Source organism: Anomaloglossus baeobatrachus, chromosome 6, assembly GCF_048569485.1.
Source record: "Anomaloglossus baeobatrachus isolate aAnoBae1 chromosome 6, aAnoBae1.hap1, whole genome shotgun sequence".
Classification (NCBI taxonomy): Eukaryota; Metazoa; Chordata; class Amphibia; order Anura; family Aromobatidae; genus Anomaloglossus; species Anomaloglossus baeobatrachus.
In genome coordinates, this window is record NC_134358.1 from 527360149 (window position 1) to 527385288 (window position 25140).

General features: G+C 51.6%; 1 protein-coding gene across 4 annotated transcripts in view; it reads left to right on the plus strand.

The window, feature by feature from the left end:
• LOC142244550 (protein nucleotidyltransferase YdiU-like) overlaps positions 1-25140 on the plus strand; it is a 119687-nt gene that overhangs the window by 74761 nt on the left and 19786 nt on the right. For 3 of the 4 annotated variants that reach the window (XM_075316793.1, XM_075316794.1, XM_075316797.1), the window contains 2 exons: positions 1757-1840; positions 13839-13968. In XM_075316793.1, coding sequence (XP_075172908.1) covers positions 1757-1840; positions 13839-13968 — 214 coding nt within the window. The remainder of the gene's footprint in view (positions 1-1756; positions 1841-13838; positions 13969-25140) is intronic. The other variant, XM_075316796.1, reaches the window with a different exon arrangement.

The following is a 25140-nucleotide window of genomic DNA, read 5'->3' on the forward strand; positions in this document are numbered from 1 at the left end:
AGACATATTTCTGCTTAAAGGGGACCTGAATTTTGGCACACACGTAAATTAAGGGCTCCCCATCTTCAGGGTCTTTCTCTCAGCCTCCAGCCCTCCTCCGAGATTAAGGCTGACATCTTTGTTTTCTCCCACTTCTCGCCTGTTGCCTCTGTAATCTCACATGTCAATAAATCAGGAGCAAGCACAAGAGTTTTGTGGAAACCATGATTGTGTTACATTGTACATCCACCAGTAAACGGTGCTCACAACGCATGAGTGAAATTCTGAGAGCAGATATTCTGGGGATCTAGTTGTCCCATACTCAATAATACGCCAAACTCTTCCTTGGACTCCAAGTGGATTCACGTAGCCTAATATAAGTACAGCTCAAGGACGCGAGGAAAACAAATTGCAAAGGTCTTGCACATTAATTAGAAAAATGAATACTGAGCAGTGGCCATCAATTCAGAGTTGTGAGTGGTTTGGATGCCAAAACTGAAATGTCAGGAGTAGGGATGATCGAATACCTCAAATATTCGGCTTTGCGAATGTTTTCCAAATAGGTCGCCACTGTGCGAATATTCGATGCGCAATGTAAGTCTATGGGAAGCCCGAATAGTTCCGAATAGTTGTTATTCGGGTTTCTCATAGACTTACATTGCGCATCGAATATTCGCGGATAGTCGAATAGCGGCAACATATTCGGAAAATATTCGCGAAGTCGAATATTTGAGGTATTCGATCATCCCTAGTCAGGAGGCCTTTAACACTTTTTGAAGGAGATTCTTGATCTTTTTGTGCTCAATGGAGATAAGCCTGCACCAGGGGGTGCTAATAGTGGGGTACTGTCCTGTTCTCATTCGGAACACATCCAAGTGGGATAGGTTGGATGAGATAGCCATCGACGGAATAAGCCGGTAACTTTGGCAAAAAAATATAGCCACATACACATTAGACAGTTATCTCTCCTGACCCCATCATACACAAGAACCCTCGGCCAATCATTTCTGTGTTGTCTATGAGAGAATCCTCTGGCAGCGGCTTATCTCTCGTAGAACAAAAAGATTCTGTTGGAAATTCAGTGTGCTGGATCTTTCTCTCCCTGGAATCATATGTCGGCGGGATGCCACCATTCACATTAGACTATCAGTTGATCCCAGTCGGAGAAAGGAAGAATTGATCCAGCTCAGCTGTGGCAGGGTCCGGCATGCACGGATAGACACTCTGAAAGTGCAGGAATGCAAGTGAAGAAAAGAATCCAGCTTCCGAAATATAGTAAAATCTTTTCCGAACTTTATTTTGAAGAATATAAAATAGTCAATACAAATGGATAAAGTAGGGAGCCCAGGTACGGCAACGCTTTTCGAACGCTAGCTGCTTTCTTTGTTAAGCCTAGATTTTACTATAATATAAGCTGGATTCTTTTCTTCACTTGTCAGTTGATACCGTCAATATTAGTGGTTCGTCCAACTTTAATATGTGTATTGGGACTTTTTATGAGTCACAAGCCTTTGTATCATTTATGATAATTACCTACTGGATGTCCCAGTCCATCAGTCATGACGTTGGTTTGTGGCCGCTGGATGGGAGCAGGAGAAGCGGCTCTTACCTGATGGCATCTGCGGCTCCATGGCTCTTCTCTCACTCCCATCCAGTGGGCACTGATTATCGACGTGGCTAATGGACAGGGTCCTGCAAAACTCTATTACCTACCTAATTATAAGACTCCGAACATGTATAACGGCCATGACAGATGTTTCCCATTTTCTTAATGCAGGTGTGTGCAATACCGATAACTTCAGCCTCCTGTCAATCACTATTGATTATGGCCCTTTTGGTTTCATGGAAAGTTACAATGCTGGTGAGTTTCCTTTGTTCGTATACCGATCCTCTGTGCTTCTTCTATGTGTATGTCTAGGAATAATGGGGCAGATTTACTAATCCTGTGCAACACTTAGGGGCACTTTGCACACTACGACATTGCAGGTGCGATGTCGGAGGGGTCATGTTGAAAGTGATGCACTTCCGGTGTCGCACTCGACATCGTAGTGTGTAAATCCTAGATGATACGATTAACGAGCGCAAAATTGTCGTAATTGTATCACCGGTGTAGTGTCTGGGAATTCCATAATTACGCGGCAGCGACAGGTACGATGTTGTTCCTCGTTCCTGCGGCAGCACACATCGCTGTGTATGAAGCTGCAGGAGCGAGGAACATCACCTTACCTGCGTCCTGCAGCTCACGCCGTCTATGTGGAATGACAGAGGTGGGCGGGATGTTTACGTCCCGCTCATCTCCGCCCCTCCGCTTCTATTGGCCGCCTGCCGTGTGACGTCGCTATGACTCCGCACGACCCGCCCCCTTAATAAGGAGGCGGCTCGCCGGCCAGATCGACGTCGCAGGGCAGGTGAGTGCATGTGAAGCTGCTGTAGCGATAATGTTCGCTACGGCTGCTATCACAAGATATCGCTGATGCGACGGGGGCGGGGACTATCGTGCTCGGCATCGCAAGCACGGCTTGCGATGTCATTGTGTGCAAAGTGCCCCTTAGACTAGACAAACTTGAAATGTGAAAGTTCAGCCATTTATCTTTTTACTAGAAGGTGGCCCGATTCTACGCATCGGGTATTCTAGAATTTACGTATTGTGTAGTTCATGTATCATTTTTGTTATATATATATATATATATATATATAGATGTTGTTGTGTGTAGTTACCAAGTGTTTGTGTAGGGCGCTGTACATGTTCTGGGTGTTGTCTGGATGTGACGGGGGGTGAGAGCGGTGTTGTATATGTGTTGCGTTGTTTGTGGAGTGTTGTGTGTCTGTAGCGTTGTGTGTGTGTGTGTTGCGCGGTTTGTGTGTGTGTGGTGTGTTTTGGGGGAGGTATGTTTTGTGCAATGTGTGTGTTGTGCAGTATGTGCGTATATTTGTGTGTGCCGCGGTGTTTGTGTTGGGTGTTGTGTGTGTGCAGCGTTGTCTGTGTGTGTGGGTGTCTGTGTAGGGCAGTTGTTTGTGGTTCCCAGTGTGTGTGTGTGTGTGGTGTGTTGGGGGGAGGTGTGCACTTCCCATCGTGCTCCATCCCCTATGCTGCGCACCCCCCATCGTGCTCCATCTCCCATGCTGCACACTCCCAAACGTGCTCCATCCACCATGTTGCGCACTCCCAAACGTGGTCCATCCACCATGCTGCGCACTCCCAAACGTGCTCCATCCGCCATACTGCGCACTCCCAAACGTGCTCCATCCGCCATACGCCGCACTCCCCATCGTGCTCCATCCCCATGCAGCGCACTCCCCATCGTGCTCCATCTCCCATGCTGCGCACCCCCCATCGTGCTCCATCTCCCATGCTGCGCACCCCCCATCGTGCTCCATCCGCCATGCTGTGCACTCCCAAACGTGCTCCATCCGCCATGCTGTGCACTCCCAAACGTGCTCCATCCGCCATGCTGCGCACTCCCAAACGTGCTCCATTCGCCATGCTGCGCACTCCCAAACGTGCTCCATCCGCCATGCTGCGCACTCCCAAACGTGCTCCATCCGCCATGCTGCGCACTCCCAAACGTGCTCCATCCGCCATGCTGCGCACTCCCAAACGTGCTCCATCCGCCATGCTGCGCACTCCCAAACGTGCTCCATCCGCCATGCTGCGCACTCTCAAACGTGCTCCATCCGCCATGCTGCGCACTCCCAAACGTGCTCCATCCGCCATGCTGCGCACTCCCAAACGTGCTCCATCCGCCATGCTGCGCACTCTCAAACGTGCTCCATCCGCCATGCTGCGCACTCCCAAACGTGCTCCATCCGCCATGCTGCGCACTCCCAAACGTGCTCCATCCGCCATGCTGCGCACTCCCAAACGTGCTCCATCCGCCATGCTGCGCACTCCCAAACGTGCTCCATCCGCCATGCTGCGCACTCCCAAACGTGCTCCATCCCCCATGCTGCGCACCCCCCATCGTGCTCCATCCCCAATGCTGCACCAGCATCAGCCTCTCTACCCGCAGCATCAGCCTCTCTGCCCGCAGCATCAGCCTCTCTCCTCCCAGCATCAGCCTCTCTACCCGCAGCATCAGCCTCTCTCATCCCAGCATCAGCCTCTCTCATCCCAGCATCAGCCTCTCTCCTCCCAGCATCAGCCTCTCTCCTCCCAGCATCAGCCTCTCTCCTCCCAGCATCAGCCTCTCTCCTCCCAGCATCAGCCTCTCTCCTCCCAGCATCAGCCTCTCTCTCCCCAGCATCAGCCTCTCTCTCCCCAGCATCCTTCTCTCTGTCCCCAGCATCAGCCTCTCTGTCCCCAGCATCAGCCTCTCTGTCCCCAGCATCAGCCTCTCTGTCCCCAGCATCAGCCTCTCTGTCCCCAGCATCAGCCTCAGCCTCTCTCCTCCCAGCCTACCCCAGCCTCAGCCTCCCCCAGCATCAGCCTCTCTTCTCCCAGCCTCCCCATCCCAGCCTTCCCCAGGATCAGCCTTTCTCCTCCCAGCCTCCTCCAGCACGCCGTGCTCCTTTGCCGACACTCACAGATCCGATCGCATACACTCACACACACACACACACACACACACACACACACCCGATCGCATACACTCACACACACCCGATCGCATACACTCACACACACCCGATCGCATACACTCACACACACCCGATCGCATACACTCACGCACACACACATTGACGATTTTGCACATACGCGCTCATACTCACATCCGGAGATACCACATGTGTGTACTGTTATGTGCGTGCGTTATGTGTGTGCGTGTGTGTATGTTCCGCCGCTGCAAGACCTTGATGTGTGGATGCGATGTGATGTGTGTGTGAGGTGTGTGTGAGAGTGTGATCTGATGTGTGTGTGTGTGCTGTTATGTGTGTGCGTGTGTGTATGTTCCGCCGCTGCAGGACCTTGATGCGCTGGTAACTATGCTACCATGGTTACCAGCGTATCTCGTCCCCCGCTCGCACGGGAGCCCACACCAGCATAAGCCGGCCAGCCCCAGCAATGCGAGGGTATGTGTCGGCTGGTTTGGCGGCGTACACTGATGTGGGCTCCCAGGGGTACAGTACTCACCTGGTAGTCGTGGCTCCGTGACAGTGTCGGTTCGGGGAATGCGTGGGGGGGGGGCGGGGCCAGAGCTAGCGTGCATTGCGTGAGGGGGGCGGGGCGTGGCCGAGTTGCCAATGCCTGCAGGGTGCCGGGCGAGAGGCCAATCTGTGGGGGGGCGGAGCCTGGGCGAGTGGCCAATCCGTGCGGGGGGGCGGGGCCATGGCAAGCCCAGCGGCCAATCAGCTTTGTGTCACCGTAAGAACACAATTTTGGAGCAAGACAGACAGACAGACAGACAAAATAAGAATAAGGCAATTATGTATATAGATTATTATATATATATATATATATATATATATATATATATATATATACACACACACACCCATACATATATACATACACACGTGTGTTTATATAATATACTAGAAGGTGGCCCGATTCTACGCATCGGGTATTCTAGAATTTACGTATTGTGTAGTTCATGTATGATTTTTGTTATATATGTATATATATATATATAGATGTTGTTGTTGTGTGTAGTTACCAAGTGTTTGTGTAGGGGCTGTACATGTTCTGGGTGTTGTCTGGGTGTGGCGGGGGGTGAGAGCGGTGTATGTGTGTTGCGTGTGTTGCATTGTTTGTGGAACGCTGTGTGTCTGTAGCGTTGTGTGTGTGTGTGTGTGTTGTGCGGTTTGTGTGTGTGTGGTGTGTTTTGGGGGGAGGTATGTTTTGAGCAATGTGTGTGTTGTGCGGTATGTGCGTATATTTGTGTGTGCTGCGGTGTTTGTGTGTTGGGTGTTGTGTGTGTGCAGCGTTGTCTGTGTGTGTGGGTGTCTGTGTAGGGCGTTGTTTGTGGTTCCCAGTGTGTGTGTGTGTTGTGCAGTGCGCGTGTGTGTGTGTTGGGGGGAGGTGTGCACCTCCCATCGTGCTCCATCCCCCATGCTGCGCACCCCCCATCGTGCTCCATCCCCCATGCAGCGCACTCCCCATCGTGCTGCATCCCCCATGCTGCGCACTCTCAAACGTGCTCCATCCGCCATGCTCCGCACTCCCAAACGTGGTCCATCCGCCATGCTGCGCACTCCCAAACGTGCTCCATCTGCCATACTGCGCACTCCCCATCGTGCTGCATCCCCCATGCTGCGCACTCCCAAACGTGCTCCATCCGCCATGCTGCGCACTCCCCATCGTGCTCTATCCGCCATGCTGCGCACTCCCAAACGTGCTCCATCCCCCATGCTGCGCACCCCCCATCGTGCTCCATCCCCCATGCTGCACACTCCCAAACGTGGTCCATCCGCCATGGTGCACACTCCCAAACGTGCTCCATCCGCCATACTGCGCACTCCCCATCGTGCTGCATCCCCCATGCTGCGCACTCCCAAACGTGCTCCATCCGCCATGCTGCGCACTCCCTATCGTGCTCTATCCGCCATGCTGCACACTCCCAAACGTGGTCCATCCGCCATGCTGCGCACTCCCAAACGTGCTCCATCCGCCATGCTGCGCACCCCCCATCGTGCTCCATCCGCAATGCTGCGCACTCCCAAAGGTGCTCCACCCGCCATGCTGTGCACTCCCAAACGTGCTCCATCCGCCATGCTGCGCACTCCCAAACGTGCTCCATCTGCCATGCTGCGCACTCCCAAACGTGGTCCATCCGCCATGCTGCGCACTCCCAAACGTGCTCCATCCGCCATGCTACGCAGTCCCCAACGTGCTCCATCCGCCATACTGCGCACTCCCAAACGTGCTCCATCCGCCATACTGCGCACTCCCCATCGTGCACCATCCGGCATGCTGCGCACTCCCAAACGTGCTCCATCCGCCATGCTGCGCACTCCCAAACGTGCTCCATCCGTCATACTGCGCACTCCCAAACGTGGTCCATCCGCTATGCTGCGCACTCCCAAACGTGGTCCATCCGCCATGCTGCGCACTCCCAAACGTGCTCCATCCGCCATGCTGCGCACTCCCAAATGTGCTCCATCCGCCATGCTGCGCACTCCCAAACGTGCTCCATCCGCCATGCTGCGCACTCCCAAACGTGCTCCATCCCCCATGCTGCGCACTCCCAAACGTGGTCCATCCGCCATGCTGCGCACTCCCAAACGTGCTCCATCCTCCATGCTGCGCACTCCCAAACGTGCTCCATCCTCCATGCTGCGCACTCCCAAACGTGGTCCATCCGCCATGCTGCGCACTCCCAAACGTGCTCCATCCCCCATGCTGCGCACTCCCCATCGTGCTCCATCCGCCATACTGCGCACTCCCAAACGTGCTCCATCCGCCATACTGCGCACTCCCCATCGTGCACCATCCGGCATGCTGCGCACTCCCAAACGTGCTCCATCCGCCATGCTGCGCACTCCCAAACGTGCTCCATCCGTCATGCTGCGCACTCCCAAACGTGGTCCGTCCGCCATGCTGCGCACTCCCAAACGTGGTCCATCCGCTATGCTGCGCACTCCCAAACGTGGTCCATCCGCCATGCTGCGCACTCCCAAACGTGCTCCATCCGCCATGCTGCGCACTCCCAAATGTGCTCCATCCGCCATGCTGCGCACTCCCAAACGTGCTCCATCCGCCATGCTGCGCACTCCCAAACGTGCTCCATCCCCCATGCTGCGCACTCCCAAACGTGGTCCATCCGCCATGCTGCGCACTCCCAAACGTGCTCCATCCTCCATGCTGCGCACTCCCAAACGTGCTCCATCCTCCATGCTGCGCACTCCCAAACGTGGTCCATCCGCCATGCTGCGCACTCCCAAACGTGCTCCATCCCCCATGCTGCGCACTCCCCATCGTGCTCCATCCCCCATGCTGCGCACCCCCCATCGTGCTCCATCCCCCATGCTGCACCAGCATCAGCCTCTCTGCCCGCAGCATCAGCCTCTCTGCCCGCAGCATCAGCCTCTCTGCCCACAGCATCAGCCTCTCTCCTTCCAGCATCAGCCTCTCTCCTCCCAGCATCAGCCTCTCTCCTCCCAGCATCAGCCTCTCTCCTCCCAGCATCAGCCTCTCTCCTCCCAGCATCAGCCTCTCTCCTCCCAGCATCAGCCTCTCTCCTCCCAGCATCAGCCTTTTCTGTCCCTAGCATCAGCCTCTCTCCTCCCAGCCTACCCCAGCCTCAGCCTCCCTCAGCATCAGCCTCTCTTCTCTCAGCCTCCCCCTCCCAGCCTTCCCCAGGATCAGCCTCTCTCATCCCAGGATCAGCCTCTCTCCTCCCAGCATCAGCCTCTCCTCTCTGTCCCCAGCATCAGCCTCTCTCCTGCCAGCCTTCCCCAGCATCAGCCTCTCTCCTCCCAGCCTCTCTCTCTTCCCAGCCTCCCCCAGCATCAGCCTCCCCCAGCATCAGCCTCTCTCCTTCCAGCCTCCCCCAGCATCAGCCTCTCTCCTTCCAGCCTCTCCCAGCATCAGCCTCCCTCTCGCAGCCTTCCCCAGGATCAGCCTCTCTCCTCCCAGCCTCCGTCCTCCCAGCCTCCCCCAGCATCAGCCTCTCTCCTTCCAGCCTCCCCCAGCATCACCCTCTCTCCTTCCAGCCTCTCCCAGCATCAGCCTCCCTCTCCCAGCCTTCCCCAGGATCAGCCTCTCTCCTCCCAGCCTCTCTCCTCCCAGCCTCCGTCCTCCCAGCCTTCCCCAGCATCAGCTTTCCCCTCCCAGCCTCCCTCAGCATCAGCCTTCCCCAGCATCAGCCTCTCTCCTCCCAGCCTCAGCCTCTCTCCTTCCAGCCTCCCCCAGCATCAGCCTCTCTCCTTCCAGCCTCCCTCAGCATCAGCCTCCCCTTCCCAGCCTTCCCCAGGATCAGCCTCTCTCCTCCCAGCCTCCTTCAGCATCAGCCTTCTCCTCCCAGTCTCCCCCAGCATCAGCCTCCCACTCCCAGCCTTCCCCAAGCTCAGCCTCTCTGCTCCCAGCCTCCTCCAGCACGCCGTGCTCCTCTGCCGACACTCACACACACCCGATCGCATACACTCACACACACAACCGATCGCATACACTCACACACACAACCGATCGCATACACTCACCCACACCCACCCACCCACACCCGATCGCATACACTCACACACACAGACACTGACGAAATCGCACATACGCGCTGATACTCACAACATCCGGAGATACCACATGCTTCTGGCCATGTGATCCTCCGTCAGGTCCTGGAAGGTCACAGCAGCACAGTATCGAGGCCGAGAAGCAAGCGATATCGCCGGACGCTGTGAGTGTGTGGATGCGATGTGTGTGTGAGGTGTGTGTGAGGTGTGTGTGAGGTGTGTGTGAGGTGTGTGTGAGAGTGAGTGTGATCTGATGTGTGTGTGTGTGTGTGCTGTTATGTGTGTGCGTGTGGATCTTCCGCCGCTGCAGGACCTTGATGTGCTGGTAACTATGCTACTATGGTTACCAGCGCATCCCGTCCCCCACTCGCACGGGAGCCCACACCAGCATACGGTGGCAAGGCCAGCAATGCGAGGGTAAGTGTTGGCGGCGTACGCTGACGTGGGCTCCCGTTGGGGGGGGGGGGGTTGTACAGTACTCACCTGGGAGCTGTGACCGTGTCAGTTCGGGGAATGCGGGGGGGGGGGGTCGCAGAGCTAACGTCCATTGCGTGAGGGGGGCGGGGCGTGGCGTGACCGAGTTGCCAATGCTTGCAGGGTGCCGGGGCAACAGGCCAATCTGTGGGGGGGGGCGGAGCCTGGGCGAGCGGCTGGCCAATCCGTGTGGGGGCGCAGCCTGGGCGAGCGGCCAATCGGTGTGGGGGGCGGGGCCATGGGGAGCCCAGCGGACAATCAGCTTTGTGTCACCGTAAGGACACAATGTCACCGGAAGGACACAATTTTGAAGCATGACAGACAGACAGACAGACAGACAGAATAAGGCAATTATATATATAGATAGTCTTTTTAGCCATTTTTATCTAACTTTCCATCACATTTTGGATGGCTCACTTTTCTGCACCTAGATTTTGTGCCTAATTTTGTCCACTGTGCTGCATTTTCATCTGCTCCATTTTCGTAAAACCAGGCCCCTTTTTGAGTGAGCAATCAATAGTGTTTTAGACACTTAATAAAGAAGTCTAAAATTAGATGTACCAAAATCTAGCTTATTATACACTAAAATTGAGATGAACTGAGAATAGTGAATCAGCCCTATTGATGCTTCTCACGCGACCGAAATTCAGCAGGTGACGCTAATACGTCGCAGCCCATACAAGGGAATGAGGGTCTCCTTGTGACCCTGAGGGTCTCAAATCTGATGCAGTTGGACTTCTTGCGCCATTTCTCTCAGTTACAGTATCATCGGGTCACAATGGTGCGGCAATGTGGTAGCGACACTTAGCAAATTTTGGCCCTGTGACAGGTGTCACGGCTAAATTCACAGTGTAGCCCCAGGCTTAATTGCACAGAGTTGAACGTGAGATTTAAAGGGGTATTCCCATCTCCAAGATCCTATCCCAATATGTACTAGGTGTAATAATAATATTAGCAAATACCTCCATTTTTATAAATGTAGTATAGTTCTCCTTATTAACTACCGTGTTTTTCCAAAAATAAGACCTCCCCCCAAAAATAAGCCCTAGCAGGGATTTTCAGCGTTTCGGAGAAAGGCTTAAATATAAGCCCTCCCCCGAAACTAAGCCCTAGTCCCGGATCAATAATGAAGTGTCCGTGCAGCTAAAAAAGATACAGATACTGCAGGACACTTCATTATACGCAGCGGCACCCGGCAATTACACTCACCCGACACTGAGCGGCAGGACCTGCAGTGATCACACACCCGCACACAACAGTTCTCACACACACACACACACACACACAATCAGATCTCACACACACACACACACACACACCAGATCTCACACACAAACATCGGATCGCACACACAGATCGCACACATAATCAGATCGCACACGCAAACATCGGCTCACACGCAAACAACAAATCACACACACACACACACACATCGGATCGCACACACATCGGATCGCATACACACTCACCTCATCCAGTGACACCGATCTCTTCTCGCCGGGAGAATCCTGAGAGGCAGTGCGGTGCAGCGCTACGAACAGGACCTGCGGCCAGACACGTGACTTGCTTCATTCTCTGCTGCCGTAAGTGCTGGATGTGATGTGTGTGTGTGTGTGTGTGTGTGTCTGCAATCGGCTGTGTGTGTGTGTGTCTGCGATCGGCTGTGTTTTTCTGCGATCGGCTGTGTGTGTCTGCGTTTGGATGTGTGTATCTGTGATCGGATGTGTGTGCCTGCGATCGGATGTGTGTATCTGTGATGGCTGTGCGTGCCTACGATCTGCTGTGTGTATCTGTGATTGCTGTGCGTGCCTGCGATCTGCTGTGTGTATCTGTGATCGGCTGTGTATATCTGTGATCTGCTGTGTGTGTGTGATCTGCTGTGTGTGTGTGATCTGCTGTGTGTGTCTGGGATCTTCTGTGTGTGTCAGCTTGTCAGCTAGCAGCAGGGTAGGACGGCGTGCAGCACTGACCGGAGATCACAGGAGGACCTGGGAACCACGCAGACGTCCTGGTCTGGTGAGTATGAGTCTCCTGGGAAGTGGGGGGTCTGCTTTTTTGGGGGGTAAACTTACCCCCAACAGTGTTTCTCCAAGAATAAGACCTCCTCCAAAAATAAGCCCTAGCGCTTTTTTGTGGGCCAAAAAAAATATAAGACAGTGTCTTATTTTTGGAAAAACACGGTATGTCTCTGTCACAAGGGTACCACGATGGAGAGTGGTCCCTCCTTTTTCTGATGTCAGGAGATCACAGTGCAGGGCTTCCTACACACTTGCTCAGGTAAATATTGCTGGCTGTGCAGATTCTCCTTTATCCAGCGCTGCTAGGATTAAAGGGAACCTGTCACCACTTTTTTGGCATATAAGCTGCGGCCACCACCACCGGGCTGTTATATACATACAGCATTCTAACATGCTGTATATAAGAGCCCAGGCCGGGGGTATAAAATAAAAACACTTTAATACTTACCTAATGGTCGCGCGGTGGGCCATATGGGTGTCTCTGTTCTTCGGTGCCGGCGCCGCCTCCTGAGCAGGGCAGATCAAAGTATTGTAGTGCGCCTGCGCAAGACCGGCGACTGTGTATGACGTAGATGTGTCATGCACACAAGCTTCAGAAAGAGGACGAAGATGGCCGAAAGAGGAGGCGCCGGCACCGGACAACAGAGATGCCCATATGGCCCACCGCATGACCGTTAGGTAAGTATTATGAAGTGTATTATAAAGTGTTTTTTATGTTCTCACAGCGGCCTTGGCTCTTATAAACAGCATGTTAGAATGCTGTATATAAGAGCCCGGTGGTGGTGGCCGCAGCTTATACGACAAAATCGTGGTGACAGGTTTCCTTTAAGAAGATCCTATGGTTTTCTGAAACTCAGCTGTTATCTATTGTCAATCGGCTCTGCTATAAAGACTTCCTTCCTAGTCCAGGTAACTGCTGGTGATAGTTTCTGCTTTACTTGCATCTGGAGGGAACCTGTGAGCTGAGGACCAGGAAGCCATTCAGAGAACATTTGCTGTGAAAGTTGTGTTGTTTTCCCTTAGTCCTCTTTGGTTTTTTTGCCTGTGGTCCGTTCCTCATTATTACCTGTTGTTGTTTGAAGTGCTTTGTATGATTGCTGTTTGTTTTTACCCCGTCTGTCTAATCCTCTCTGTGTCTTTAACCTACTAGCGTTTCTGCTGCCTTACGCACTATACAGGGTTGTGTCCAGCGAATGACAAGGATAGGCACGTGATTGGCGACGGGGTGAAAGAACCCTATAGGGACGTTGAGGAGTGCAGGGATCAGTCTCCGGTGAGTTTAGGAGGTAACCCTGCTCCCCTTTACCTAGCGCAAGGGCCCTCCATTGTAATGTGTATCCTGTGTGTTGCGGCACTCGCCGGGGGTACCTGTGCACCTGGTGGAACCCCAGTAGTCCCTGTGTGACAGTCTCTTACCTCATGTGCAGGGCATTGCTGCTTAGGTATCCATCGCACAAGCAACTACCTGTCACCATATGAGTGGACATAACCATGGATACCTAAGCTGCAATGCCCTGCACATGAGGTAAGCGACATAGCTAATCAGGAGAACTATACTACATTTCTAATAGGAGGGATTTGCTAATATTATTACATATTGGGATATAATTTGGAGATGGGAATACCCCTTTAAGCCACCAAACTTGAGGATCAGGAAAATACTTACCTAGCCTGAGAATAAAGCGACACAACACTGGTTTAGCACTATTGTTCCTTCATTCTCAGGGGTCTCGTATGTTGGACCCCCGGCAATAAGAAAGTAATGGCATGCCATAGTGTATTTTACTCTATTTGTGTACTTTCTAATACTCTTATTTTTGTTTGGAGCGATCCCTTCTGTGCAGATCAGACTCACTCGCTGGATACCTTGCCCCCAGCACGGAAGGATTTAACATATTTTCCAAAGAAAACAAATGTTCCAGATGATAGATGAGCATTGTGCGCCTGCCCCGACTTACACAGATTACTCTGGTTAACATAACAGGGAACGTTTATTATGTAGCACTAACAATCGTTTGCGTTACTGTTCGTGTCTGCGAGGAGGAGGATGATGATGGTAGAGAGCATCTGGAAATCTGTAGCCTCTCCTGCGAAAATAAATACCCTATAGCTTGCAGCTCTGCAAACGGGGAAGACTTCGATTCTACTGAGCCAGAAATAAGCTCCATTGTTGAAACGGTTGCAATTATTATTTATTTTAATTCACTTTTTTCTTTTTTTTTTCGGTACCATGGTAATTTGCGCTCTGTTTTCTTTAAATAGATTACGTTCCGAACACATCTGATGATGAAGGGCGGTACAGGATCGGGAACCAGGCCAACGCCGGAATGTTTAATCTGAACAAGCTGCTTGTAGCTATAAGCCCCCTGATGGACACCAGACAAAAATACATGTGAGAATCGCCCTCATCCAGCCCCCACCCTTAGGATCCATCTATACGGGTCTTGTGACGTAGCAGACGGCTGCTCTCGGCTGCGTGCGTTCCTTCGCCCCCCTTTGAACGTATTGATACTAAGTCCCTTGGAGGATTACGACTTTGAAAACGCTGGGTTGATAAATGACCAATGACAGATGGAATTAGGTGTTTATTGTAGTAAAAGAAGACTGACTGATTTTAAAAAGCGACATGACAGCGCACCGGAGGCAGAATGAAGCCGGATACAGGTTAACTTCTATAGATGCTATTCCAATGAGACTGACGATCCAGTGGTGCGCATGTATTAAATTGGCCATTGTCATGGTGCACTAGACTACCAGCAACGGTGTCCATCATTCCCCTCCCGGGGTTGTGAGAAGGTGCCCACTAAATGGCCCCTGTGTTAGGGTGAACTCTTAACCAGAGGTCACTTGTTGTCTGCTGCCTGGCCTAATTGGCGTGGATCAAGTGCATGTGTAAGGAAATCATGTCAACACAGTCGGATGTGAAATCTCTTCTTGATCACAGGAAAAATGGTAGCCAAGAGAACAGATAACAGAGAGAGGTAGAGAAGGGTTTTCATAAGCCGCGCCAATAATCACTGTTCAGATGATATGATTAATGTATCTTTATTTTGCACAGGTCTACGCGTTTCAGGAGGCCCAGCTCCCTTCCTCAGGACCGTCAGGCACAAGAAAACATCAAATCTACAGTAGTAGAACACAGACACTGAATAAATACATATGATGACTTAAAAAAAACGCCCCTTCTTGAAGAAAACGGGCGGGAAAGGGTGCATTGTAGTACATTATGACGCAATATACATAACTTCATGAGTAGTGAGCAAAACCAAATGAATTGTCATAGACATGATTAAGATCCTGAATCGACATACAATAAAATTTGTGAAATTAAAAAAACACCAAAACACGAGTCTAAGGGGTACTTTGCACACTACGACTCGCTGCCTCAACACGTCAGACTATCCCCTACCCTTGCAAACTTCAAACGGAACCTGAAAACGCACCTGTTCCGAAATGCCTACAATCTACAATGAACTCGCTGCCGCCCGACCACCGTGCGGAGCTGCCGCCCGACCACCGTGCGGAGCTGCCGCCCGACCACCGTGCGGAGCTGCCGCCCGACCACCGTGCGGAGCTGCCGCCTGACCTACACCCCACCTATTGTCTCCTCCCCATAATCCTATAGAATGTAAGCCCGCAAGGGTAGGGCCCTCTTCCCTCTGTACTAGTCTGTCTACTGTAACTTGTGTATGTATTCTGTATGTAACCCTTTCTCATGTACAGCACCATGGAATTAATGGTGCTCTATAAATAATTATTAATAATAATAATAATAATAATAATAATCGCAGGTGCGATGTCGGTGGGGTCAAATTGAAAGTGACTCACATCCGGCCTCGCTGTCGATATTGTAGTGTGCAAATCCTTTTTGATATGATTAACGAGCGCAAAAGCGTCGTAATCGTATCATCGGTGTAGGGTCGGTCATTTCCATAATTTGGAAATGACCGATGTTACGATGTTGTTCCTCGTTCCTGCGGCAGCACACATCGCTGTGTGAGAAGCCGCAGGAGCGAGGAACATCTCCAACCTGCGTCCTGCGGCTCACGCCGGCTATGCGGAAGGACAGAGGTGGGCGGGATGTTTACGTCCCGCTCATCTCCGCCCTTCCGCTTCTATTGGCCGCCAACTGTGTGACGTCGCTATGACGCCGCACGACCCGCCGCGTTAATAAGGAGGCGGTTCACCGGCCAGAGCGACGTCGCAGGGCAGGTGAGTGCATGTGAAGCTGCTGTAGCGATAATGTTCGCTACTGCAGCTATCACAAGAGATCGCAGCTGCGACGGGGACGGGGACTATCGCGCTCGACATCGCAGCATCGGCTTGCGATGTCGTAGTGTGCAAAGTGCACCTTAATGTGTACATAGCATAAAAAAAAAAATATATATATATATATATTATATATGTGTGTATGTAACAGATGTATGAGATGAGCCTCGAACCAGGATACCAGTGAAGAGAAAATAATATTCTGTATATAATATCATAATATTCTATATATAAGAAACTGTTTCTTCTCAGAATATTATTTTCTCTTCACTGGTATCCTTATGGATTACTTGCTTTTTCCTTCCTTCTCACATCCCAAAGCACCACACGCTCTGTGGTGGTGTGGTTTCATGCTTCCACTTACCTGATTCAGGTTCACTTGATCTTCATTGCTGACACATTGGGTGAGTTTGAGGCTCATACATCTGTTACATACACACATATAATATATATATATATACATATATATATATATATTTATTTATTTATTATTTTTTGTTGCTATGTACACATTAAGACTCGTATTTTGGTGTTTTTTTTTAATTTCACAAATTTTATTGTATGTCGATTCAGGATCTTAATCATGCCTGTGACAATTCATTTGGTTTTGCTCACTAATCAGGAAGTTATGTATATTGCGTCATAATGTACTGCAATGCACCCTTTCCCGCCCGTTTTTTTTCAAGAAGGGTTTTTTTTTTTGACGTCATCATATGTATTTATTCAGTGTCTGTGTTCTACTACGGTAGATTTGATGTTTTCTTGTGCCTGACAGTCCTGAGGAAGGGAGCTGGACCTACTGAAACGCGTAGACCTGTGCAAAATAAAGATACATTAATCATATCATCTGAACAGTGATCATTGGCGCGGCATATGAAAACCCTTCTCTACCTCTCTCTGTTATCTGCCGCTTGGGTTGCTGCTGCCTTGGTCAAGTCTTCCATGCGTTTACAGTAGCTGTGACTTTCACAACTCCATCTGGTGAGTATTATTACTCCCTGACCTCACCCCGCATATATTGGGGTAAGACCCTATTGCGCTTTCTTTCCACAGCTCTTCACTTTTTAGCCAAGAAAACAGGAAAGACCATGCGGCTTCTGATATAGGCTAGGGGCGTAAACAAGTTCGGATATGCCCATTTAGTGGGACGTTCATGGGCTAGCCAATGGGAAGATCCATGTTGATGCTGATGGGCGGGTCTGACGTCAGTGGATGAATCCATGGTGTCATCTGATCTGTGGGTTGGTCCTCTAGGTTGGCCAGTAGGTCTTTTCCTTATATGGTGGTCTTCTTATATCTGGACATTCCTTGCATTCCAGGCAAGCTGTGGAGAACACAAGAAGGTGGTCATCTTCAAATCTGTGTTATGTGTATGATCTGAAACCTGAAATATGTAAGGCAAATTGACATATTTCCCACAATCCCTTGTTAAGAGGTTAATTAAGTATTTGATCCAATGGATCTCCTCAACACCCGGACCAGGCAGACCCAGACTGTCCAAGCCTTTATGTGGACCCTGACGGTCTGTCAATGTTTTCTATATACCTGGATGCATTTTTGATTTCATTACGTTTTGTCTGCTGCCCACTACGTATCTACTGTAAATGATCTTATCCCACAATTACTGCCTGCTTGCTTGGAGTATTGGCCTGGAGAGTCTTTGTGGGGAAGTTCTTACACTCTCTGGGTATTGCTGACGTGACCACATTGTTTTTATTTCATTAGGAGAAGGAACCGGGTATCCCCAAAACAGTCGATGTGAATTAATTATTCCACGTCTTTATTCTTTTGCACAGGTCACTGTGTTTCGGACATTGCAGTCTCCTTCATCAGGACATCAAGCAAAGGACATAAATAAGATTGAGAATGAGATTATTTATATCCTTTCCTTGATGTCCTGATGAAGGAGACTGCAATCTCTGAAACACGTTGACCTGTGCAAAAGAATAAAAACATGGAATAATTAATTTACGATTGTTTTGGTGCTAGTGCAGCAAGATACCCGGTTCCTTCTCCTGATTTTATTGATTCCTCTCGGGGCTGCAGCTTTTCGCCTGTACACTATACGATTATAGGAGTTGTGACTATCACAACCCCTTCAGGTGAGTTTTCTACTTTCACTAGCCTGTTGTTTTGCCGGGTCAGACCCTATTGCGCTTTCTTACACAGTCCTATCTTCCACATTGTTTTTGTAGCAGAAGATTCTTCAAGACACTGTTTTCCCTGACATCTTTCTGGATGTCTCTTGTGAGGATAATGTGTGTGTGTGTGTGTGTGTGTGTGTGTCTATTTGCATGTATAATATATATATATATATATATATATATATAAAATCTCTCTCAACTGTGTGTGTACAGTCACTCCTTTTAGTAGCTTCACGACGAAAGGTGGAACATGTACGCAGCAAGTCATTTCTTTGTCGCTCCATTGGGAGACCCAGACAATTGGGTGTATAGCTACTGCCTCCGGAGGCCACACAAAGTATTACACTTTAAAAAGTGTAACCCCTCCCCTCTGCCTATACACCCTCCCGTGCATCACGGGCCCATCAGTTTTTTGCTTTGTGTTGAAGGAGGCACACATGCACACAATGCTCCACATTTTAGTCAGCAGCAGCTGCTGACTATTTCGGATGGAAGAAAAGAGGGCCCCAGGGCCCCCGGCATGCTCCCTTCTCACCCCACTGAGTCGGCGGTGTTGTTAAGGTTGAGGTACCCATTGCGGGTACAGAGGCTGGAGCCCACATGCCGTTTTCCTTCCCCATCCCTTAGGGGCTCTGGGTGAAGTGGGATCCTAACCGGTCATCCAGGCACTGGGACCGGGCTCCCTCCGCAGCCCCTGGTGGTATCTGCCGGACAGGAGACTGAGTATCGTCAGGGACAAGGCCCTGCAACTACAGGTACTCTGTGTCCCCTTTGGGACGGTGCATGGAGCACCTGGGCCTCAGACGCTGCAGCGCCTGCAGTATTGTTTTTTTGTCCGGGACTACCGCGCCGACCGTGCCTGCTGGCCGGCCGCGGTTTCTACTTTAGTCCCCGGCTTTTGCGGCCTAGTACGTTAAACGCCCGCCCCCGGGCCTGCCAGTCAGGGGCAAGGGCGGGACGGTCGGTCTGACGCCGACAGTGAGGGCTGGAGCACACATTGCTGTTCTCCTCCCCCCTCACTAATCCCTATGGGGCACCAGTTCCCGCACTTTTGTGAGTTACGCCCACGGCTCCTTCCTCCCCTGTGAAGGCCGACAGCCATGTTCTAACACATCCTGCCGGTGGAGGATTGCTGGCTGCAGCTCTGGGAGACCCGAGGCAGGGAATCTGGTGGCCACACACCGCTGGAGCGGTTGGTAAGCCACACCGGTTACCGGTGCTGGTACCCCTAGGGTGCTGAACTGTATATAGATACATTATACTTGTATACTTTTTCCGGTTCAGCTATACTGTTCACTTGTGGCTATATACCCTCAGTGATCACGCTCCTGGGAGACAACAGCATGTCGTTCACAAGGAGCAAGGGGGCCAAGGCACAGGGTTATTTTGCTACCTGTACCTCTTGTGCGGCTATGTTACCTGCAGGTTCCACCTACCCTCACTGTGAGCAATGCTCGGCCCCTTTGGCACTCGCTCAGCCGGAGCCTGAGGCACTAGGGGGTCCCTCGGCCCAGGTAGAACTGCCGGCCCCCCTGTCCAGATGGCAGGGACAGAGTTTGCTGTTTTAGCCGACAAACTCTCTGAGTCGCTTTCTCATTCCATGACTCAGTCTATGGATAAATGGTCTACTAAGTTTCTAGAGGTTTTGCAGTCCAGACCGGCCCTTACACAGGCCCCGGGCACTGCGGGATCACCCCCAGGCACCTCTCGGTCTGCGACTAAGCGTGTTCCTGGTGTGGCCTCTAGTTATTACGTGCAGGACTCCGGCACGGACCGCAGTCCCAGACCAGCTAAGCGGGCTCGCTTAGAATCTTCTCCGACTTCATCACACAGTTCGGGGTCTCAGCTTGAGGATTCTCTAGAGGAGGAGGCGGAGGTCGCAGCTCAGGACTCTGACCCTGATGTTGCTCTCAATCTGGATACACCTGAAGGGGACGCCATAGTAAATGACCTTATAGCGTCCATCAACCAGGTGCTAGATCTGTCTCCCCCAGCTCCGCCTACAGAGGATTCGGCTTCTCAACAGGAGAAACACCAGTTTAGGTTTCCTAAACGTACCCGGAGTGCTTTCTTCGATCACTCTAACTTTAGAGATGCTGTCCAGAAGCACAGGGCTTTCCCGGACAAGCGATTTACTAAACGCCTTAATGACACACGTTACCCCTTCCCCGCTGACGTGGTTAAGGGTTGGGCTCAGTGTCCCAAGGTGGATCCCCCAGTCTCTAGACTGGCGGCTAGATCCGTAGTAGCAGTGGCTGACGGTGCATCGCTCAAGGATGCCACGGACAGGCAGATAGAGCTCCTACTGAAATCCATCTATGAAGCCATAGGCGCGTCTTTTGCCCCAGCCTTTGCAGCTATGTGGGCGCTCCAGGCTATCTCAGCTTGTCTGTCTGAGATTAATGCGGTCACCCGTACCGCTGCGCCACAAGTAACATCTTTGACTTCTCAGGCGTCAGTATTTGCATCCTACGCCATGAATGCTGTACTGGACTCGGCTAGCCGTACAGGGGTAGCATCCGCCAATTCTGTGGCAGTCCGCAGAGCCATGTGGCTACGCGAATGGAAGGCAGACTCTGCTTCCAAAAAGTTCTTCACCGGTTTGCCTTTTTCTGGCGACCGACTGTTTGGCGAGCGATTGGATGAAATTATTAAGCAATCCAAGGGAAAGGACTCGTCCTTACCCCAACCCAAACCAAACAGACCTCAGCAACGGAAAGTTCAAGCGAGGTTTTGGTCCTTTCGGCCCTCAGCCAGATCCCAACCCTCCTCGTCCAGATCCCAACCCTCCTCGTCCAACAGGCCACAGAAGAGCCAGAGGAACTCTTCTGCATGGCGGTCTAAGTCACGTCCTCCAAAGACCACCGGAGGAACCGTCTCCAAGGCGGCCTCATGACTTGCGGCCGCCCCAAACCGCATCCTCGGTCGGTGGCAGGCTCTCCCGCTTTTGCGACGCCTGGTGGCCACATGTCCAAGACCGATGGGTGAGAGACATTCTGTCTCACGGTTACAGGATAGAGTTCAGCTCTCGTCCTCCTACTCGTTTTTTCAGAACATCTCCGCCCCCCGAGCGGACCGTTGCGCTTTTTCAGGCGGTGGACACTCTGAAAACAGAAGGAGTGGTGATCCCCGTTCCCCTTCAGGAACGCGGTCGCGGTTTTTACTCCAATCTGTTCGTGGTGCCAAAAAAGGACGGCTCATTCCGTCCCGTTTTGGACCTCAAATTGCTCAACAAACATGTGACAACCAGGCGGTTTAGCATGGAATCCCTCCGATCTGTCATCGCTTCGATGTCCCAAGGAGACTTCCTAGCTTCAATCGACATCAAAGATGCCTATCTCCATGTGCCGATCGCTCAAGAGCATCAACGCTTCCTGCGTTTCGCCATCGGGGACGAACACCTTCAGTTTGTGGCACTGCCTTTCGGCCTGGCGACAGCTCCACGGGTCTTCACCAAGGTCATGGCATCCGTCGTAGCGATCCTACACTCTCAGGGCCACTCGGTGATCCCTTACCTAGACGATCTCCTGGTCAAGGCACCCTCACGGGTGGCTTGTCAACACAGTCTGACCGTTGCTCTGGAGACTCTCCAGAGGTTCGGGTGGATCATCAATTTTCCAAAGTCAAAATTGGCTCCGACCCAGTCACTGACGTACCTCGGGATGGAGTTTCATACTCTCTCAGCGATGGTCAAGCTGCCGCTGGACAAACAGCGGTCGCTGCAGACAGGGGTGCAATCCCTTCTTCGGGCCCAGTCGCACCCCTTGAGGCGCCTCATGCACTTCCTGGGGAAGATGGTGGCAGCAATGGAGGCAGTTCCATTTGCGCAATTTCATCTGCGTCCTCTCCAATGGGACATTCTCCGCAAATGGGACAAGAGGCCGACGTCCTTAGACAGGAACGTCTCTCTGTCTCTGGAAGCCAAGACCTCGCTTCAGTGGTGGCTTCTCCCCACTTCTCTGTCGAAAGGAAAATCCTTTCTGCCCCCATCCTGGGCTGTGGTCACGACGGACGCGAGCCTGTCAGGATGGGGAGCGGTTTTTCTCCACCACAAGGCTCAGGGACCCTGGACTCCGACAGAGTCCTCCCTTCAGATCAATGTTCTGGAGATCAGGGCAGTGTATCTAGCCCTCAAGGCGTTCCATCGGTGGCTCGAGGGCAGGTAGATCCGCATACAGTCGGACAACGCCATGGCGGTTGCGTACATCAACCACCAGGGCGGCACTCGCAGTCGTCAAGCCTTCCAAGAAGTCCGGCGGATTCTGCTGTGGGCGGAGGCCACAGCCTCCACCATCTCCGCGGTTCACATTCCGGGCGTAGAATACTGGGAAGCAGACTTCCTCAGTCGCCAGGGCATGGACGCGGGGGAATGGTCTCTCCACCCGGACGTGTTTCAAGAGATCTGTTGCCGCTGGGGAACGCCGGACGTCGATCTCATGGCGTCTCGGCACAACAACAAGGTCCCGGCATTCATGGCACGGTCTCAGGACCAAAGAGCTCTGGCGGCGGACGCCTTAGTTCAGGATTGGTCGCAGTTTCAACTGCCTTATGTATTCCCTCCTCTGGCAATGCTGCCCAGAGTGTTGCGCAAGATCAGGTCCGACTGCCGCCGCGCCATCCTCGTCGCTCCAGATTGGCCGAGGCGGTCGTGGTACCCGGATCTGTGGCATCTCACGGTGGGGCAACCGTGGGCGCTCCCAAACCGACCAGACTTGCTATCTCAAGGGCCATTTTTCCATCTGAATTCTGCGGCCCTCAACCTGACTGTGTGGCCATTGAGTCCTGGCTCTTAGCGTCCTCAGGGTTGTCTCAAGATGTCATTGCCACTATGAGACAGGCCAGGAAACCAACGTCAGCCAAGATCTATCACAGAACTTGGAGGATCTTCTTAGCCTGGTGCTCTGAGAGGGGGTTCATCCCCTGGCCGTTTGCCTTACCCAGGTTTCTTTCCTTCCTTCAATCGGGATTGGACAAGGGTTTGTCTCTCTGCTCTCTCAAAGGTCAAGTCTCGGCGCTTTCCGTGTTTTTTCAAAAGCGTCTAGCCAGGCTTCCGCAGGTCCGCACGTTCCTGCAGGGAGTTTGCCACATAGTCCCACCTTACAAGCGTCCGCTGGAACCCTGGGATCTCAACATGGTTCTACGGGCTCTTCAAAAACCACCTTTTGAGCCGCTGCGGGATGTCTCTCTATCGCGTCTTTCGCAGAAGGTGGCATTTCTTGTGGCGGTTACTTCACTCCGTAGAGTGTCAGAGCTTGCAGCGCTGTCTTGCAAAGGCCCTTTCCTGGTATTTCACCAGGATAAGGTGGTTCTGCGTCCGGTCCCGGATTTTCTCCCTAAGGTGGTGTCCACTTTTCATCTCAATCAGGATATCTCCTTACCTTCATTTTGCCCTCATCCAATTCACCAATGTGAAAAGGATTTGCATTTGTTAGATCTAGTGAGAGCACTCCGGATCTACGTGTCTCGCACGGCGCCACTGCGCCGCTCTGATGCGCTCTTTGTCCTTGTCGCTGGCCAGCGTAAGGGGTCGCAGGCTTCTAAGTCAACCTTGGCTCGGTGGATCAAGGAACCGATTTTTGAAGCCTACCGTTCTTCTGGGCTTCCGATTCCTTCAGGGCTGAAAGCCCATTCTACCAGAGCCGTGGGTGCGTCCTGGGCATTGCGGCACCAGGCTACGGCTCAGCAGGTGTGTCAGGCGGCTACCTGGTCGAGTCTGCACACTTTCACGAAACACTATCAGGTGCATGCTTATGCTTCGGCAGATGCCAGCCTAGGTAGGCGAGTCCTTCAGGCGGCGGTTGCCCACCTGTAAGAGGGGGCCGTTGTTTCGGCTCTTTTTATCGAGGTATTCTTTTACCCACCCAGGGACTGGTTTTGGACGTCCCAATTGTCTGGGTCTCCCAATGGAGCGACAAAGAAGAAGGGAATTTTGTTTACTTACCGTAAATTCCTTTTCTTCTAGCTCCTATTGGGAGACCCAGCACCCGCCCCTGTTCCCTTCGGGCTGTTTGTTCTTTTGTGTACACATGTTGTTCATGTTGAATTGTTCTTTTGGTTCATGGTTTCAGTTCTCCGAACATCCTTCGGATGGAATTTACCTTAGACCAATTTATAAGTTTCCTCCTTCCTGCTTTGGCACCAAAACTGATGGGCCCGTGATGCACGGGAGGGTGTATAGGCAGAGGGGAGGGGTTACACTTTTTAAAGTGTAATACTTTGTGTGGCCTCCGGAGGCAGTAGCTATACACCCAATTGTCTGGGTCTCCCAATAGGAGCTAGAAGAAAAGGAATTTACGGTAAGTAAACAAAATTCCCTTCTTTTACATTGTTGTGCATTATCTTAATACTTTTTGATTTTTAAGTGCTCTTTCAGGTGAGTTATATTTGAAATCCACATAAAAAAAACCCCCAAACTGCTGTGTGTACATACCTTAAAAAGGGTTAGGAAAAAATATCTCTTGAAGTGATTCTGTCACCAGCTTTTTGCTATTTAATCTGAGAGAAACATGATGTAGGGGCTGAGATCCTGATTCCAGGGATGCGTCACTTACTAAGCAGTTTGCTGTAGTTTCAATACAATCAGTGTTTTATCATTAGGAGATTGTCACTAGAGTACTAGCTGTTGCATGCCAGGCAGTCCAGCTGATCTGTGCAACCCCATCCGTCATAACTAATTGGTAGCTTGCTGACAGTGTACACAGGAAGCTGCAAATCAAGCATGTGGGCGGGGTTATATACAGCTCAGCATTCATAGCACTACTGCATCTACAGCAGAGAAAACTGATTTTTATCAAAACTACACCAAGCAGCTCAGTAAGTGATACATTGCCAGAATCAGGCTCTCTGCCCCAACATCTTGCAGCTCTCAGATTCCATAGCAAAAACCTGCTGGCAGATTCCCTTTAAGCCGCTAGCATTCCTGCTATAGCCATACATCAAATCTATCAATGGACGTGAGTCCTTAGTAGGCCATTGACAGTTCTTCATTTTGGACAATATGTTGTTAAAAGGGTCTCCTGATCACAGATTGTCCTGTTACAGCACTCCCACAGGTGAGATGAAGTATTACACTGTTTCTCCATTGAAATCATTAGGCTGAACATGAAATACAAGGACATTTTGGGTCCTCCAGACAGAGACATCTACTCCAA